This window comes from Triplophysa dalaica, chromosome 12 (genome assembly GCF_015846415.1).
Source record: "Triplophysa dalaica isolate WHDGS20190420 chromosome 12, ASM1584641v1, whole genome shotgun sequence".
Classification (NCBI taxonomy): Eukaryota; Metazoa; Chordata; class Actinopteri; order Cypriniformes; family Nemacheilidae; genus Triplophysa; species Triplophysa dalaica.
The window spans coordinates 17,573,724-17,589,955 of NC_079553.1; the positions used below are offsets into that span (position 1 = coordinate 17,573,724).

Sequence of the window (16,232 nt, forward strand, 5' to 3'; positions counted from 1 at the left end):
TATTTGTATTTTATAGACTTTCAAAGATTTAAGGATTATTATATTTTCCTGTGTCGTATTTTGTAAAATAATAACAAGTTCATGCATTTTAAATTATTATTCCTGTCAAGCTGTCTCCAGCGAGCCGATTGATTCAGTCTAAGCTTTTACGCTCTAAATGTCTAGCTGTAACTCTTTCAGAGCAACGTGTCAAATAAGCCATGCATCTTTGGTCAGGTCCATTGGCCTGACTGTCTACGGGGAACTGTTGATATTTTCAATGGAACAACGGGTCGCAGGAAATACGTGCAGGGATAAAATGTTTGTAAATGCATACCAAAAAATTTAAAACAAGCAAACAAAAATCAGGACATATATTTTATTAAATTGAACAGTATAAACTAGTAACATATAAACAATCAAAATGTTGCACATAGATAAACAAATGTTTATGGAAAATGTTATGGGGGGTGATTCAATTGTAAAATAGTTATGCAGTAATTTGACGATTAAACGTTTTTAAACAGAAATGCACGCATGTATGCAGAGACAAGCCACGTGTAGGCCACTTAAAAAAAGAGTAAACGCATCTCAGCATGCATTGTGCTGCTTTTACTCTTTTATGAGCAGTACAGGATCCTTGACTCAACCAATCACGTGAGTTTGGAGTGGGGACAGCCTGTTTGCCGGCCATTGGCAGACAGGCGGAGTGCTTAGTACACCTGTTTGAAAACAGTCATTATTTTTGCAATTCCGTTTGGTACTGCTAATGTCACAGAAATTACATACTTTCAACTGAAAAGGTTTTGCTGTCCTTTAAAAGACCTCTCTCTCTCTCTTTCTCACCCTCACTCACACTCACACACTCTTTCTCGTTTAGTATGTAGGCCTTCTGTTACCACCAGAGATCTCCTGCGCTACTGCGTGTGCTCGCTCGCTCTCGCCCCTGCAACCGCAGCATCTCCAGCACGCTTTTGGCGTAGGCATCACGCAGATTCACCCCTACCGCCGAGATATCCGAGGTCGAGTTGCGCGTCAGCCGCTTCAGAGCCTCTCCATGCCGAAGCGCCGCCTCCTTCATTTTAAGAGTGAAGTAGCAGGCGGAGAAGCGATCATTGATGATGGCGATAGGCAACGCGAGGATGAGGATCCCGGAGAGGATGCAGATAAAGGCCATCACCTTTCCCACGACTGTGTCGGGACGGATGTCTCCGTAGCCCACTGTGGTCATGGAGGTGGTGGCCCACCACCAGGCGCTGGGCACGTTGATGAAGGTGGTCTCTGGCATGTCGTGTTCAATGGCATATTCCACAGTGGCGAAGATGGAGATGCCGACGGAAAGAAACAGCATCAGTAGACCGACTTCCTCGTAGCACTGAGCTATCGTCATGCCCAGAGATTTGAGACCTGATGAGGAGAAACATCAAAAACATCAATATAACTGTATTTTATAAAGTTATAAAACATGAAGTCAAAACACAAAGTGTCATTGCTCTGTCTCTAAGTGTCGTTTTTGCTGACATCACCAAGGCCATGCAGACTATTGGACTGAATATAATCCAGTAGGTCGTGTTTGGGGTGCATATATTTTTACAAAACAGCCTATGTGACATTCAAACCCAGACTCCAGGCCTGGTTCCAAAATGGAATGATGTCAAATGAATTTATAATATATAAAAACATTTTGAAAACTTATTTTTTTACTCCCCCTCATGTCATTTCAAACCTGTATGATTTTTTCTTCTGCAAAATATATAAGAGAGGATATTTTGAAGAATGTTGATAACAAAACAACATTGGGGCACCATTGACTTACATAACATGAACACAAAACTACAAATATATTTCTTTTTTTTCCAAAGAAGAATGAATTCTACACACGTTTTGAACAATATGAGGGTGAAAAAATACTTTTTATGTTTGGGTGAACTATTCCTTTAAATAACGACCCAATGAGAAATAAGACAGCATTAATAATACAATTACATAAATGCTGCTCCAACAAATGACATATGAGCGATTGTTGATGGGATTTGCATCAATGACCACATGATTTTATCCTTGGTAAAACATTTTCCATAGAGATACAATTTCTCTCAGTGATGGATGATACGTGTCTAACACATTTTCCTATGCAAACAAACTGAAACATTAAAAGATGCCAACAGAAGATAGGCTACAAAGATACTGTTTCAGAATAGGAATGAAATATAGGCTGGCTTTTCAAAGACAGTAGTGCTGTACAGTATCGCATTTATATATATAGAGCCTCTTGAATGCATACAATATGTTGGGCAGGATTATATAGGTTACATCCCACAGCGCCAAGTGTTTTTTTAGTGCATTAAAAATCTCAAATTGCATTTGTTAGCCTGTGAATCTTGATACCAGTCAAGAAGTGATAACATTAATAACATTAATCAAAGCATCTAGGCTTTAAATATAGACACCTTAGCAGCCTTCACAGCTGCTACACTTTCTCACTCCGAAATGGTACAGAAAAAGGCTAACAGCAACACTGAATACATTTGTGAAAAGGACATAATGCGTCTCAAGCACGCACCTAGCCTATTCTGTGTGTATCAAAAGTGTGTTCTTTTATTTTTAGTAGTGGGAAATGCTTTTTGTTTTTAATAAGCTGTCTTTCACAGTCCCCTCAAGTGTAAAGACTAGCATCCGTGTGTTTTGATAGAATGAAATAGTATTGGGAAAAGACTGATTTCAAATGAAGTTCCCATTCTCAGCTGTCCTATTAAAACTCAACAATTATGTCTGAACTGAATTTGGTGTTTTAGTGCTCTGGTGCCTGGTCTGTCTGGTGCACAGGGCTTAACCTACTATGGGATATTTGCATGCATGTCTTTCGCGTTTCACATGAAGAAGCCTAGACAGTTTCCGGTTGGGGCGACTTAAAGCAGAGAGAAATGGAAAAATTAGAACATAGTTACATTTAAATGTACATTGCGGCACAGAGCACTGGTATAAAGAAGTGCTTTTCTACCTCATTTGAGATAATACTTTCAGAAGTAAACACTCCGTTATAACATTCAAATACGGTAGAATGCCAATTCTATATACCGATGCTGCAATGTACAGCATCTGTTAAATTTAACTATTTTCTAAGTCTTCTATTTCTCTCTGCTTCAAGTCTCCCCAACCGGAAACTGCCTAGGGTTCTTCCCGTAAAGCACGGAAGTCACGCATGCATAGAGCCCATTCATTATTATTTGGTTTGTCTTGCTTTGATCACTTTAGATCCTGATAATAAACACCTTCAAAGAAGCAAAGAATGCCACACATGAGAAACTACATCATTAAAATGATAGATATGAAAGTAGGCTGTCTGTGGTTCCCTTGGTGGATTATCTTTCATATTTTCTTGTGTCAGATTAGAAAATTGTTAAAGAAATAGTTATTCCCAATATATTCATAGTAATTTTCTTAATCTTTTATTTACCCTCACGTTGTTCAAAACCTATATAGGTATAAACCTGTATATGGGCCAAGGTTGTTTGGTTGGCAAGATTTTTTAAAGGTGGGGTAACAAGCTATTTCATGCATTCTGACTTCTTTACACCGTTAAACGTGCTGGCTTCTCATGCTTAACATAGTCAACTTGTCAAAAAACGAGTTGAACGTATGACATAGTATTTCTGTGTTCGATTCACTCCACCAGGGTTCGTACAGGTTTCGTAAAGTTTCTTTCGAACGATTCCCGTTTCGTTACAAGGGTTCATAGTCCCTTATTGGAAAATTCTCCTGGAAAAAGCACGCCCACGCGTCATCCAGTGAGCAAAAGATCAATCCCATGCAGGAAAGTGACGCCCATGCGTCAACCAGCCAGCGTGAGAAAGAGCACACCCATCAATGTCGCTTCACCTGGCTGACGGAAGTTCAACTGTGTTTGTTTGCCCACTGCACTTCAGTGATGAATGTTACATAAACGTTGGATTAAACGTTGGATGTGGAGATAGTTTGAAACTGATAGAAGGCCCGTTCCAGGCGCTAAAAGATGCCGGACATGAACCGCACATGGTAAGTCAAACTAAGTAATATATGTCTGTGTTTTGTTGGTAATTGGCGCGTAGTGCATAATGTAAACAACACGGAGGGATAATGCGATGATGTATAGTGTGCTCCTGCTGTAGTTCCACCCACCCTGCCCTCCTCCAGCAGCTCGTCTTTTTGCTGGAAATAATCATAAAGCTGTATCTCCCTTTTATACATTTGAAGAACTTCGAAGATACGAAGTATGCAATACTACTGTATAGGTAGTTAATATGAGATTGGCAGAAACTGCGTGTTTAACCTCATCTTTAAGTAAAAGTCATACATGTTTGTAATGAAAGAATTATCATTTTTCTGTGAACTTTTCCTTTACTGCTAAGACAAAACAATGTTGAGACCTTTCACATAACGGTTCAGAGTTATTTGGCAAGGTCTCATATTTTCCAAGAATATAAATTATAGCTTTATCTACAAAAAAAAACTAAAATCCATCCTCTGACAAAGTTAAGTCTTATGAAGGTCTGTTTTGTGGTGGTGTGATGTGCCTCTGTCCCACACACAATGCTCTCCTCCCTCGGCTCTTGCACATCATTTCCTTTACTTATTCATAACTTCGTAGATGCCTTTTAGAGAAGGATTCTTTCTCTCATAAATACAAGATCAAACCCGTCTGTTGCTCAGTACGTTTTTGACTCTACGGATCTGCCTCTTCCTCCAAGTCTACAAATACTGTTGTGAATGGATTAATAAATTTACTCTCTTTTTTACTAAAAATAGTCTGATGGAGTTCATGAATTATTTCATTCCCCAGGTTGAGAGTCTATCAGGATATGATGTTAAAACTTATTTTTTCCTTCTCAAATTCCTTTGCTGACATCATCTGGATGCTGTTAATTTTGCTCATTTTCACATGGGATTTGAGAGCTGCGGTAGAGGATTTTTTTTGCAAATATCAACTTAAATTTGATGATCACACAAAGCATCAAATTTGCTTTTGCAAATTGCTATTGCAAACCTATAGTTCTTAAAGGAATTCACCCAAAAATTAAAATGTTATCATTTGCTCACCCTTGGTTATAAACCTGTATACATTTCTTTGTAAAATAAAGATATTTTAATGAAAGTTTGTAACTAAGCTGTTTTGGGTCACCATTGACTCCCAAAGTAGGATTGACTCCCAAAGTAATCTTTTATCCTACTATGGCACAGTTACAAAACGGCTTAGTTACAAACGTTAAACTCCCTTTAAGGCGCAATACACTTTTACAGTAGATTGTGGGTGTGTATTTTGTGCTTGCTTGCAATACAAAATAGCACATGAATATAGTAAAAATTAGTAGGTTTGTCACCTGTGGAGTGTCGCCCAAGTTTTAGCATCCTCAGTGACCTCATCAGTCGTAAGACCTGAACAACTCGTCCGACGTTCTCCAGCTCCGTCGACTCCCCATGCAGGCTCTCCACAGCCAAAGTCACATAAAACGGCAAAATAGCAAGCAGATCTATGATGTTCACCACGCTCCTGCTGAACTTGCACTTATCCCTTACACACAAGAACCTGAGAACCAATTCACCTGTGAACCATATGATACAAATGTATTCAAGAATGTCCAAAATGGGCGCTCCAAGTATAGTGAAGTCAAGCGAAATCAGAGCCATGTTTACAATGGACACCACCACAAAAAACATGGACAGTGTCCCAAACGTCTTGGCCGCCTTGGAGGAATCTGGCTTCTCCATGAGGTCCCAAAGGTGTTGCCGCAAGTCCTGGCATAAAACGCCACTAAAGTCCACCTCCTCACTTTCCACGACTTCACCATCATTAATTTCCAACGACTCCTTCATTTCCTTCCTTCTGTAGTATTTGTCCCTACAACAGCTGTCTATGCGGAGCTCGTCGATGCCCCAGTATTCAATCTCCTGCAGAAAGGAGATCACGCACAGCTCCTCGCGCACATGCAAGTGGCCCGTCTTGTAAAAGTTTATGATGTACTGGAAGGTCTGCGAGTTGCGGTCAAAGAAGAATTCGTTCTCCATGAAATCTGCATCGTCGCACAGTTGTAAAGCAGAGTCTCGGGTGGAGAGTGCCAGTATTCCCAAGCGTGTCTCGGGGTAGGTGGCCAGCAATTCCCGAGAGAGGATGTAGCGACTGCCTCCAACATTTATAATGAAGAAGTCCAGCGGATCGTCACCTGGCAGAACGGGCTCGCTGAAAAAAACGCTTGAGTCGGAGGACAGGAGCGAAGCGTTGTCCTCGTACAACTCCACTAGACTTGATGCATCAGTGATCATGGTGTCCTGCGTAAGGTTGAGCCCTGAAAGACCCAGAGGGAAACATGTAAAGTGCATTAATTTGACAAAGTCTATACAGTGAAAAACGATACAGTGTCTACAAATTACAAGAATAAAATTTGAAAAGAAAGACGGTTCGGAGACTCTGTGTATATAGTAGTTAAAATATCAACTCTCTGCATTGACTGAGCAAATTCCCTTAATGAATACTTTTTATTCACTTTTCACCATCACTTTTTTTAGACATCATCTATGAGGGGAGGGAGAATAAAAGCCTTTGGCAGTGTCCTACTTCTTCAAAGCGACTGGTTGAGGTTTAAATATTTTAGCTGGCCTGTCTAATTAATTGAACAAATGGTACTATTTCTGTAATCATTCATTCTCTTTAGTATCTTTGACTCTATAAAATAGTCACAATGGTCATTTTAAAGCCAGCATTTTTAACAAGATCCTTTGAAAGGCTACTAATGAAACCTGTGTGTTGCAAGGACACACAGACGGTTGTATAAACGTTATCTATCAAATATAAATGGCACATTTAATTTCACAACATGTTAGTTTAATTCTTAAATTCCTGACTTTTTATTGTTTATGTTAAATTACGTTAGAGCAAACAACTCTAGGAATCCAGTTTGATCTGTCTTCTATATTTTAGGTTTAAATATTTGCCTAACTGTCTTGCTTACAACACTACCAGTGTGATACTGCATAATGTCATTAAGAAAATAGGTCGCGATGGAACAGAAAGCATTTTTAGAGGGAATAATGAAGTAAAGACTTTGTTAGTCTGCTATAAATGTGAAGACTTATGTAATTATTCCGAATATAACAATTATGCCCTGATTAGCATAAAAGCGCAACAAAAATGATGCTGAGATGCAAAGTAAATCCTGTTTTTTCATTCAGTATATAAAACTGAGATTTGTGTATTTACACATAGAAACAACAATCTTTTTTTAAATAAATGTAAAGAATATTTTTCACTCAAGCTGACCCAAACACAATGTCTTTAGGTTCATGTCATTTAGTGGAGGACAATTAAGGCACTCTATAAGACTTTTCTTGTAAGATTTAATTATATTTTGTCTACAAATATATTAAAATGTAAAAACACACAATTAATAATATTGATCTTCTAGTAAGTGAAGACACCCACCTCCAGACTATAAACCTACACTGACAAATCCACCGCTTGCATCCATTTGTCTCTTCACCATTCTATCTTTTCCAACTTTAAACGATGTTGATATTGTCTTTCGACAAACTGACGTGCAATACATCCGTAACCTCCATAACGCAAACTGATTCAGTTAAATGTTTCTCTGGTTCACCGGAGTTGGAAACATTTCTGTAGCGCGCTCACGCACCTTTCACGAGCGTTTTAAACGCACTGGAGAGGTTGCGAGCCATCAACCAATCAGGAGATGCTCCAAGCTGCTAGGCAACAAACTCCCGACACTTAATACAAGCGGTAAAAATTAGACAAGGTTTAATCTTCCGAAAACATCAAAGTCTCTGCTTTCGTGAGATCTCCACCTGTATGCGCACCACACGTTAGAAAAAAGCAAACTGTGCTTTGTTTCTCGTGGGTGGGTCAACTTTGCCCTTAAACCTACGCTTGATTCAAATAACTTTTCCCACACATTTCAAAACAAAGTCCATCGCTGGGTATGAACAGGGTGGACATGTAACTGCGTGCAAGAATACTTTATTAAACTAAAATTTTATAGCCTGAATATATGTAGTTTTAAGGAAAGGATTTAGGCTTTTTAGCAAACTTGCTTCACATTAATAGATTTAATAGGTATCTGCTACAATATTTATAGGAATCAGACTAATCTCTTGCTGGCTTTTCATTCATACAGCAAAATTTGCAACATAAGGCGTGCAATTTGCAAAATGTATAAAAATGACTGATCTCACAATACATTCGTATTGAATACATAATGTGCTAAAGAATGGATGAGTTACTGAATCAGCATAAGTTAGACGCAACAAAATGAAACATCCACACAGACGGTTTTTTTCTGAACGTATGTAGTAACTTTTGCAACATTGCCCCCTGCTGTTACTCATATTGCTCCTCCCATCTATCCTGTATCTCTCTCATACACTATACTAATAGCTAAAGGCCACTGTTTCACATATCTGTGGAGGAGCATTGCTTGGACGTCACATGTTTATAACAAATATGAACATTAAAATTGTACATTATATACATAATGAAAATATTAAAACTTGCATATGAATAAGTTTTATTTTTTTAAATTACATTAAAAGGCATTTTATTATCTGGCACACAGTGCATGGTCTGTGCATATTCAGTCAGTAGCCAAGACATCTGATGTCGCAAATGGGACACTGGATGTCCCATCCCTTTGGTCTCAAGAACCTTTAGAGCGTTTTACATTGGTTTTCAACACTTATGCTATTGTTTAGAATCTCACAAAGGCTGTTACAAAGGCTCTAAAGATAAAAACTTTGTTTTATTTGCTTAAGTTTTCCAAATCACGTAAGTGGATTGGCACATCTAGAAGTGTATTTAACACGTTAATACCCGGGGCGACTTTCATTGTAACAGCTATGAAAATAAAATAAATCCTGCATCTTTAAAAGGGTGAAAGTGACGGGTGCCGAATGCCGGGACATCACACAAATTAATAAACGTGCCTCCACATAATAAACACATGAAGCCATTTTGCGAAAAAACTTTTCGTATATCCTATTATATTTATTCTGTGCTATTTCATATTACTATCATAACAATTTGATAAGATCGATAAAAAAATTGCATGAATAGCGTGATGCCATTTTTTAAAGAGAGTGATTTTACTTCCATAAAAGTCCGCGTGGTCACGTGACAGCCCGCTCTTCCTTTTCAAACGCCATGTTTACTGCGCACCTCCTCCATCACAACCAATTGGCAGCAGCGCTAACGGATGTGAGTATGTTTATAAAGTATGAATGCAAGAGTCTAATTCCGTTTTTACCATGTTTAACATGTTCTATCATCTCTGTTTTGAAGTATATGCACGTAGCCATATCCACGTTTTGCGGGAAATGTGAATTTAAATGTTTTCTGTGAGCAAGTGGGCGGGACGAATAAGCTAGTTATCAGGCTCCTGGCGCCTAAAAACGTCGAGTCTTAAGTTTATAGATATGCAACGTTATAAGTGTGATAAACATGCATGTTTGTTTATTTTACGTTATATTTACGTATAATGACGTTGTTACATAGTTTATTGTGGATGCGATGGTTGTTGTAAGCATGCAAAGGGCTGAAAGCTATGCTGGACACAATCGGGAAACAGACACGCGCCAAATTTGTTATGAAGGGCTTCCGGCAGGTGGATAGAGATAAATTGTGTTTTAGTTAGTCTGTTTATGTTTCCCTATCCCAGGATGCAACTGAGTGATCCCAAGCATGACTGAAACAGTGGAGACTGTTAAGACGGAGGATATGCCTCCTTTGGATGAAGACCCTGAAGTGGAGAATGAAGATACAGAGCGCGATGTTGTTCAGTATGAATCAGAAAAATCTGAAACTCCTAACAAAACTTGTAAGTTTACGTCTTTTAATAATTGTTCTTTATTATATAAGTTCCCGTAACTAATTTATTGGACTTTTGTATAGAGCTTTGATGTAAATTACTAAAGTCATAGTTCACATAAAAAAATCTAACATTAATTCACCTTCATGTTTCAAACCCGTATGAACAATTATATTTATGCATTTTGGAGAAACCTTTATAAAAATGAATTTCATTTGATCTATACATTTTTATGTGTGAACCCATGAGCTGTGTGTTGCTAATGCAATACCTTTCCTGAGCTTCAGCAACAATACAAAGTTTATTCTTCTACTGAACAGAAATGGAAGCAGAATGTCTGTTTTTATTAACTTATTTTTATTATTAAGCAGTAGCTCCTATCATGTAACTGTCAGAACGCTGAACTTCATTATGAGGGGTTGATAAGCAAGTGGGTCATACTGATGATATCTTATCTTGAATGCTATACCACTAGAACACTAATTGTGTTCTCGCATCAAGGTCAAATCGTTGAAGGAAAACGAGAGAAGAAAGTGGTTCAGAGACTTGATATGCAGATGTGTAAACCAAAGGAAAAGGCAAAGATTGAGAGCACCGGAAAAGGTGCCAAACTTGGAGACATTGCACGAATTAATCACAGCATCGGAAAACTGAAAGCCCCTCTTCTGAAACCATTGCATAAGATTGTTTATGATCGACCCGGAGCTGTAAGTTTCTTATTTTGAGAACTTGTCTAACCATGTTAATAAACATTCTATTCTATAAGGTTTATAACAAAAAAATGCTTTTGTCTGCCTAGGCGTCATCTCTGCGGAAAAATCTTCGGCTGTTTAATGGGTTCACCTTTGATGTTGACAGTGACCCTTACAGCAAAAAGTTGTTAAAAGTGATCAGGTAGTCTGTTTAATCACTTTTATGTTTTTATGAGAAATACTTGTAAAACTTTACGATGCGTTCTGTTTTGGAGTATTTAAACCTAAAATTTTGCTTGATATAGCCCTGTTTACACATACTAAAATTTTAATGAAGATTAAGATAAAACAAAAAATGTAGTAAGCACATATTAAGATCTATAATTTATTCCAGATGGTGTTGCACTTTCCTGGTAGTTGTTGTTGAATAAGATGGTGTAGTAATAAGGTTTTTTCCTGCCAGGCTTCCGAAAACACAGCTCAAAACTATCTGTCAGACTCTTGATCTGGAGAGGTCTGGAAAGCAAAGTGTTCTTGCTGAAAGGATCATGACATTTCTCCTTAGTCCAACCAACTCCGGGAAGGTAAGATGCATGCTTGACAGACAGAAAATACAAAAAACAAATCTGAATGCAAATAGTTTAATACAACAAACCAACCCCCCCACACTTTACATACTTAAAATCGATTAAGGTAATGGGGGCAATTCTGAACAGTTTATTTACATATAAAAGCAAATAATAATCAAATATGATTTTTTTTATAATGATCTAAGGTTAATATATTGTTTTGCCTTCAATATTGAATTAATAACAGAAATGTTTTGTTTACTCTTTGAAGCCTGTTTTAAAGAAGAAGAAAAGAAAGACAACCAAAGATGTCAAAGGCGACAAGTCTTCATCCAAAAGTAAAAAGACACAAAAAAAAGTGGAAGGTGGGAAGTCTAGAGCCATCGTCACTGATTCCAGCAGTGATGAGGACGACGACGATGATGACGATGAAGAGGAGAAAAAAGATAATAATAAGAGCACTGAGAAGTCAATGGCAGTGAGTCAAAAGCGTAAGAACAGCGAAAGTCAATCTTCTGATAAAGATGAAGATGATGAAGACGATGTCAATGAGGAAGATGGTGAGGAAAAGCAAAATGATGTTCCGGAGGAGGACAGTGAGGAGGAAAAAGTGAGTTGAATTTGTTTTTCTTGTCTGTTTAAGAAAGTTTCCACTGAATAATTAATAAAGAATACATTTATGTTTTTTATGGTTTTATGCTTGTGTTGACATCAACATCACTATCAAAACCCAAACAGAAATCACCTCGTAAGAAGAAATCTCCTGCCAAGAAAGCGATAAAGAAATCTGAGCAAAAGTCTGATGAGTTAACAACAGATGACAGTGACCAATGCAGTAAGGAAGACAAGACTGTCAAGAAGGTTGGGGTGTTTTATTTTACTCTGAACATTTTTAAGCTATTGTCACATAATAGGAAAAGCTATTTTCAGTTTCTATAAATTCAATACCTGTATAAACACACATTATGTGCAAATTCTGTCTGTACATGTGATTTTTCTTTCCCTGCTTTATAAAATTGTATTTAACTGGATCATTGATTTAACCCTTTTCCTAGACAACAAAGAAACCTGCTGCAAAAAGAAAAGCTCCAGTGAAGCCTGTCCCCAAAACCAAGAAAGCTGACAGCAGTAGCAACAGGGGGAAAAAGACTGCAAGCAAGAGCAAATGTGGTAATTAAGTAAAAAAAATCAAACCATATAACTAGCGTATGCTTTTATTCTGTGTGCTGAATTTGGCGTGATCTTTTTTTCAGATGATAGTGACAGTTCTGACGATGATCAGCCATTGATCAAGATGATTAAAAAGCCTCCAACCGATGATCAGCTAAAGACAACAATCCAGGATCTGCTCAAGGATGCAAACTTGGAGGAAGTCACAATGAAGCAACTCTGCAGACAAGTATGTTAACACAAAGGAGACACATTGGTATTAGGGCCATAAATACTTTAGCGGGCAATCACAAAGAACACGCTTTTTCGGATTGAAAATGCAAGGCGTGCTTGCATGTCACTTCATGCGTTTTCTCTGATCGGATTGTTATCTGATTAATTAAAATGATGCAATTACATCTAACCTCGTAAATGCTTCTTAGCTGGACGGATATTAATCCGATCTTTTATTTGGGTGCAAAATGTGTTTTCTCTTCCAAAGCGCTTGTGCTCTCGTAGCATTATGCCTTTGCAGAATAACCACAAGTCGCGTTCTCCAGGATGACAAGATCTCAGCGCTCTCACCCTAAAACGCGTTTACGACCACACATGTAAACAGCCCAAGCACGTTGCTGCAGTGAGTGTCTGCGTTTCGCGGCTGCTCCATTCCTGGCTGTTTTATCGTTTTTTTTGCCTCATGCGTGGCTAACTTGCGTTTGGGAGGATTAAGGAGCTGACGTATGTGGTTTTAACAACCAGATCAGTTTTGACTGGAATGTGTCCCAGACCACATCCTGAAGTGGTTTGAGCGATCGGATTGACTCCAATGTGTTTCGGACATTTACATCTGGTCCTTTCACTATCGTATAGCTATTCAATAAGAGAAAACGCATGAAGTGACCTGGTGTAAATAGGCTCTTTGAAGCATGCAGAGTATTTTATGTTGCTAGGCAACAACCAAAACAGTTACACTGTCAGGCAAGGAAAGTAGCGCAATCTCTCTTGTTGCTGTTGATTGTCATATTAGCATAAACTTTAAAACAGGTACAAGCAGTGTGTGCTCGGCTGCAAACTCTGAACTTGCTCTAGTAACCCGCGACAGCCAACACAAATTTCTCCTCCAATATTGCCGTCTCCGGATGTTTCAAGGTTCAAGTTCCGTCACCACAACGGAAGCACCGCATCTCCATTCATTCAATTGGACAATGGAAGAAGGCACATGACGTCAACTGCTTTACTGCTCAGAGTTGATTTTTTTTTTTACTTCAGGTGCTCAGAGCGCTCCGGCAAAAACGCAATGTGCAGCAGGGGGCGATCACATAGAATGCGCTTTTTATGTTTGAAAATGCGAGATGGCTCGCTCTTTGGTTGACTCCTTGAATTTTTTTATGTTGCTAGGTAACCACCAAAACAGCTGTCGTGTCAAGGACTATAGCGTGAGCACTCAAGTTGCTGTTAACTGTCATCTTATCAGAAACTTAAAAAAAAGGTACAAGCAGAGGGCGCTTGCTCTGACCTTGCTTGGTTAGCCCGCATCAGCCAACACAAGTTTCTCCCTCATCATTGAAGTCATCATTGCAGACGTTTCAAGCAACTGTGAAGTTCTGTCACTACATCGGAAGGGCCACCTCTTCTCATTCGATTGGACAATGGGGGAAAAAAGGCGCACAACGTCAAGCCCTTTTCTGGTCCGAGTGTTTTCAACTTCAGGTGCTTAGAGGGCATCGCCAAGAACTTAAGGCGCCGCAGCAGCAAAAACGTGAGGCACGCATTAGCAGGGCAAAACGCTCCCAGCCAACTTAAAACAATTAAAAAGTGGCGCTTTTCAATGTTCATACCCTTGGGATTTTCACTGGCGATAGGTGGGGGGGACATTCAAATCCACTCCCTGGCATAGATTAATGAAAAAGGAAAAACTCTGGTACACAAGGTGGCGTGCTTCGTCAATGTGTGCTCGGCAAGACTGTTTTGTGCTTTAGATCCATCAAGTCGTGTTTTACTGTAACTTCAGCAGTTCCAGGCATGTGAAAAAAAGCGGCAATCTCACTGGTCATCAAGTTTTATACACGGCACGTCAAACCAAAAAAACGAGCCAGTGAAGTTTCAAAAATTACACTTTTACGCCTGCCTTTTGTTTTACGCCTGTCTTTTTGCACATCGGTATGCAGACCTTTGTTTAGTCACGTGATGTTGAACGTCGAAGATAAATGCGCACAATTATTAAATGCGCACGATTATTGTCCCGATTATTGTTACAGCAATAAACACTTTATGTGATCGGCCCCGCAGGTGGCAAAAACGCGAGGCACGCATAAGCAGCACACAAATTGCTTCCTCCGAACTGAAAACAATTCAAAGGAAGCTTGTCTAACAGCAAAAACAGCATTCTGTCTGATTAGCCCCTTCTGCCTTTTATATGCATCCGTGAATGTATGTTTTATTATTTTAATGACGTTTTTGTTGTGCTTTTTATTGGAGGTTTTCGACAAATACCCAGACTTTGATCTGACCAGCAGGAAGGACTTTATCAAGGACACTGTTAAAAGTGTAAGTTCAACAAAATACTAGATTTTATTAAAGGGTGTATTGATTTGATTTGTTGGTATCTACATTTTTAACTCTTCATGTTCTTGTTTTTTCCTTAGGTAATATCCTAAAGGGAAAACTGCTTTATTTAAAAAGGCGAGGGTGAAGATGATGTATCAAAACTCTATTTTCATGACATCACTTGTTTTGTTTTTTGTCTTTTTATATGAAGTTGCTGAGCTTTCCATTACAATCCGCTTTTTTGTATTTTAAAGTATTATTGTGTTGATTTGAGACAATTACTATGACTATTGGATTTTGTTTTTATTTATCAGGTAACCCAATATTACAAGTTGTATAATTATATTTTTCTGGATTGTAAAAGGGGCTGTGAGGGGCCATTCCAAAATTTAAGCAAGACCTTGTCACTACTACAACACCTTTAATACTCATCATTTTATAATCAAAGTCAAAAGTCTATGTCATAATTGTGTTCAGTGAGCACACAAGTCATTGTTGCATTTGTATTTCTGTTGATATAGCATTACCAAGGTGTGTTCTTCTGCCAGGTGTGTTAACACTTGATCGGTTGGGTGATAAACTGTCATTATCACTGGGTTACTTTTCTGAGGGCCTGAATGTATGAAAGCAACACATTTAGAAATGTTGTCGTGTAGATATCAATATTGGTCATCATTTGAGGTTTCACAGAGTTATTCTCTTTTGTTCTTTATGGAGGGATTTGATGTTTTTCTTACTAGCTTGTATAAAGACTTGGCTGATTTGATTTATTTACATTCCTGATTTCATAGTTAGATTTTTGTGTTGTGTAAATACATGTTACTATGTGCATTTGGATCTTATTGTATTTTAAATACAAGTCATATAGAACAAGGTCTCAAATATGTCATGTTATTCATAGCTGTGGAACAGTTGTTAATGATATCGTTTTGGGATAAGACTGAAATCATGGTTGATCTATTAAGTTTAGCAGTTATCCTCAGTGATAAGTTTCATCAAAATTAATGTTGCCGCAAACCAGAACACAAAAGACATAGCAACTATTTATATTACAGGTAAGTGTCTTAACCTATATTAATCATTTACTTTTTTTAATAATAATTTTTAAATTGTGCATTCAAACTAATATCAATCAAACTACCGAATAATTGCAGCTAACTAACACATCAAAAACATGATAGCATAATAAAAACATGATTATTTTTAACTGATTTGTCGCATTTCGGAGCTAGAGTCTTCATGTGTCTCATTTAAATGATTGACTGGATAGCTTACGTAAAACATTTCGTTCCCTGACCGGGAATCGAACCCGGGCCGCGGCGGTGAGAGCGCCGAATCCTAACCACTAGACCACCAGGGACTCGACATCTAAGTCAAAAAGTTGTGTATTAGAAAGTCTGCAATGTTCCATCTTTATTATTAAAACACTATTTTAAATATAATACAAC

General features: G+C 38.2%; 2 protein-coding genes and 1 non-coding gene across 3 annotated transcripts; 1 reads left to right on the forward strand and 2 right to left on the reverse strand.

The window, feature by feature from the left end:
• Positions 1–344: 344 nt before the first annotated feature.
• Positions 345–7,627, reverse strand: kcnv1 (potassium voltage-gated channel modifier subfamily V member 1). Its single transcript, XM_056762793.1, has 3 exons — positions 7,433–7,627; positions 5,337–6,299; positions 345–1,386 (listed from the first exon to the last, which is right to left on the reverse strand). Exons 2-3 carry the CDS (start codon positions 6,274–6,276, stop codon positions 875–877), a joined length of 1,452 nt encoding a protein of 483 aa, XP_056618771.1. The 5' UTR covers positions 6,277–6,299; positions 7,433–7,627; the 3' UTR covers positions 345–874.
• A 1,524-nt stretch (positions 7,628–9,151) lies between these two features.
• dek (DEK proto-oncogene) lies at positions 9,152–15,659 on the forward strand. The gene is made up of 11 exons (XM_056763519.1): positions 9,152–9,217; positions 9,678–9,836; positions 10,329–10,534; positions 10,627–10,721; positions 10,983–11,103; positions 11,360–11,698; positions 11,827–11,949; positions 12,144–12,258; positions 12,342–12,487; positions 14,716–14,784; positions 14,883–15,659. Exons 2-11 carry the CDS (start codon positions 9,701–9,703, stop codon positions 14,892–14,894), a joined length of 1,362 nt encoding a protein of 453 aa, XP_056619497.1. The 5' UTR covers positions 9,152–9,217; positions 9,678–9,700; the 3' UTR covers positions 14,895–15,659.
• A 413-nt stretch (positions 15,660–16,072) lies between these two features.
• On the reverse strand, positions 16,073–16,144 carry trnae-cuc (transfer RNA glutamic acid (anticodon CUC)). Its single transcript has one exon. It is a non-coding gene; the product is annotated as a tRNA-Glu (tRNA).
• Positions 16,145–16,232: the final 88 nt, after the last annotated feature.

What these genes read in the sequence shown, in the direction of transcription:
- dek (XM_056763519.1), top strand. Translation starts at nt 9,701, where the DNA reads ATGACTGAAACAGTGGAGACTGTTAAGACGGAGGATATGCCTCCTTTG. An exon ending in TTTATGATCGACCCGGAGCT is followed by an intron (nt 10,535 to 10,626) that starts GTAAGTTTCTTA and finishes TTGTCTGCCTAG; the next exon opens with GCGTCATCTCTGCGGAAAAA. An exon ending in AAGACAAGACTGTCAAGAAG is followed by an intron (nt 11,950 to 12,143) that starts GTTGGGGTGTTT and finishes CCCTTTTCCTAG; the next exon opens with ACAACAAAGAAACCTGCTGC.
- kcnv1 (XM_056762793.1), bottom strand. Translation starts at nt 6,276, where the DNA reads ATGATCACTGATGCATCAAGTCTAGTGGAGTTGTACGAGGACAACGCT. An exon ending in ACTTGGGCGACACTCCACAG is followed by an intron (nt 1,387 to 5,336) that starts GTGACAAACCTA and finishes TCTCCTCATCAG; the next exon opens with GTCTCAAATCTCTGGGCATG.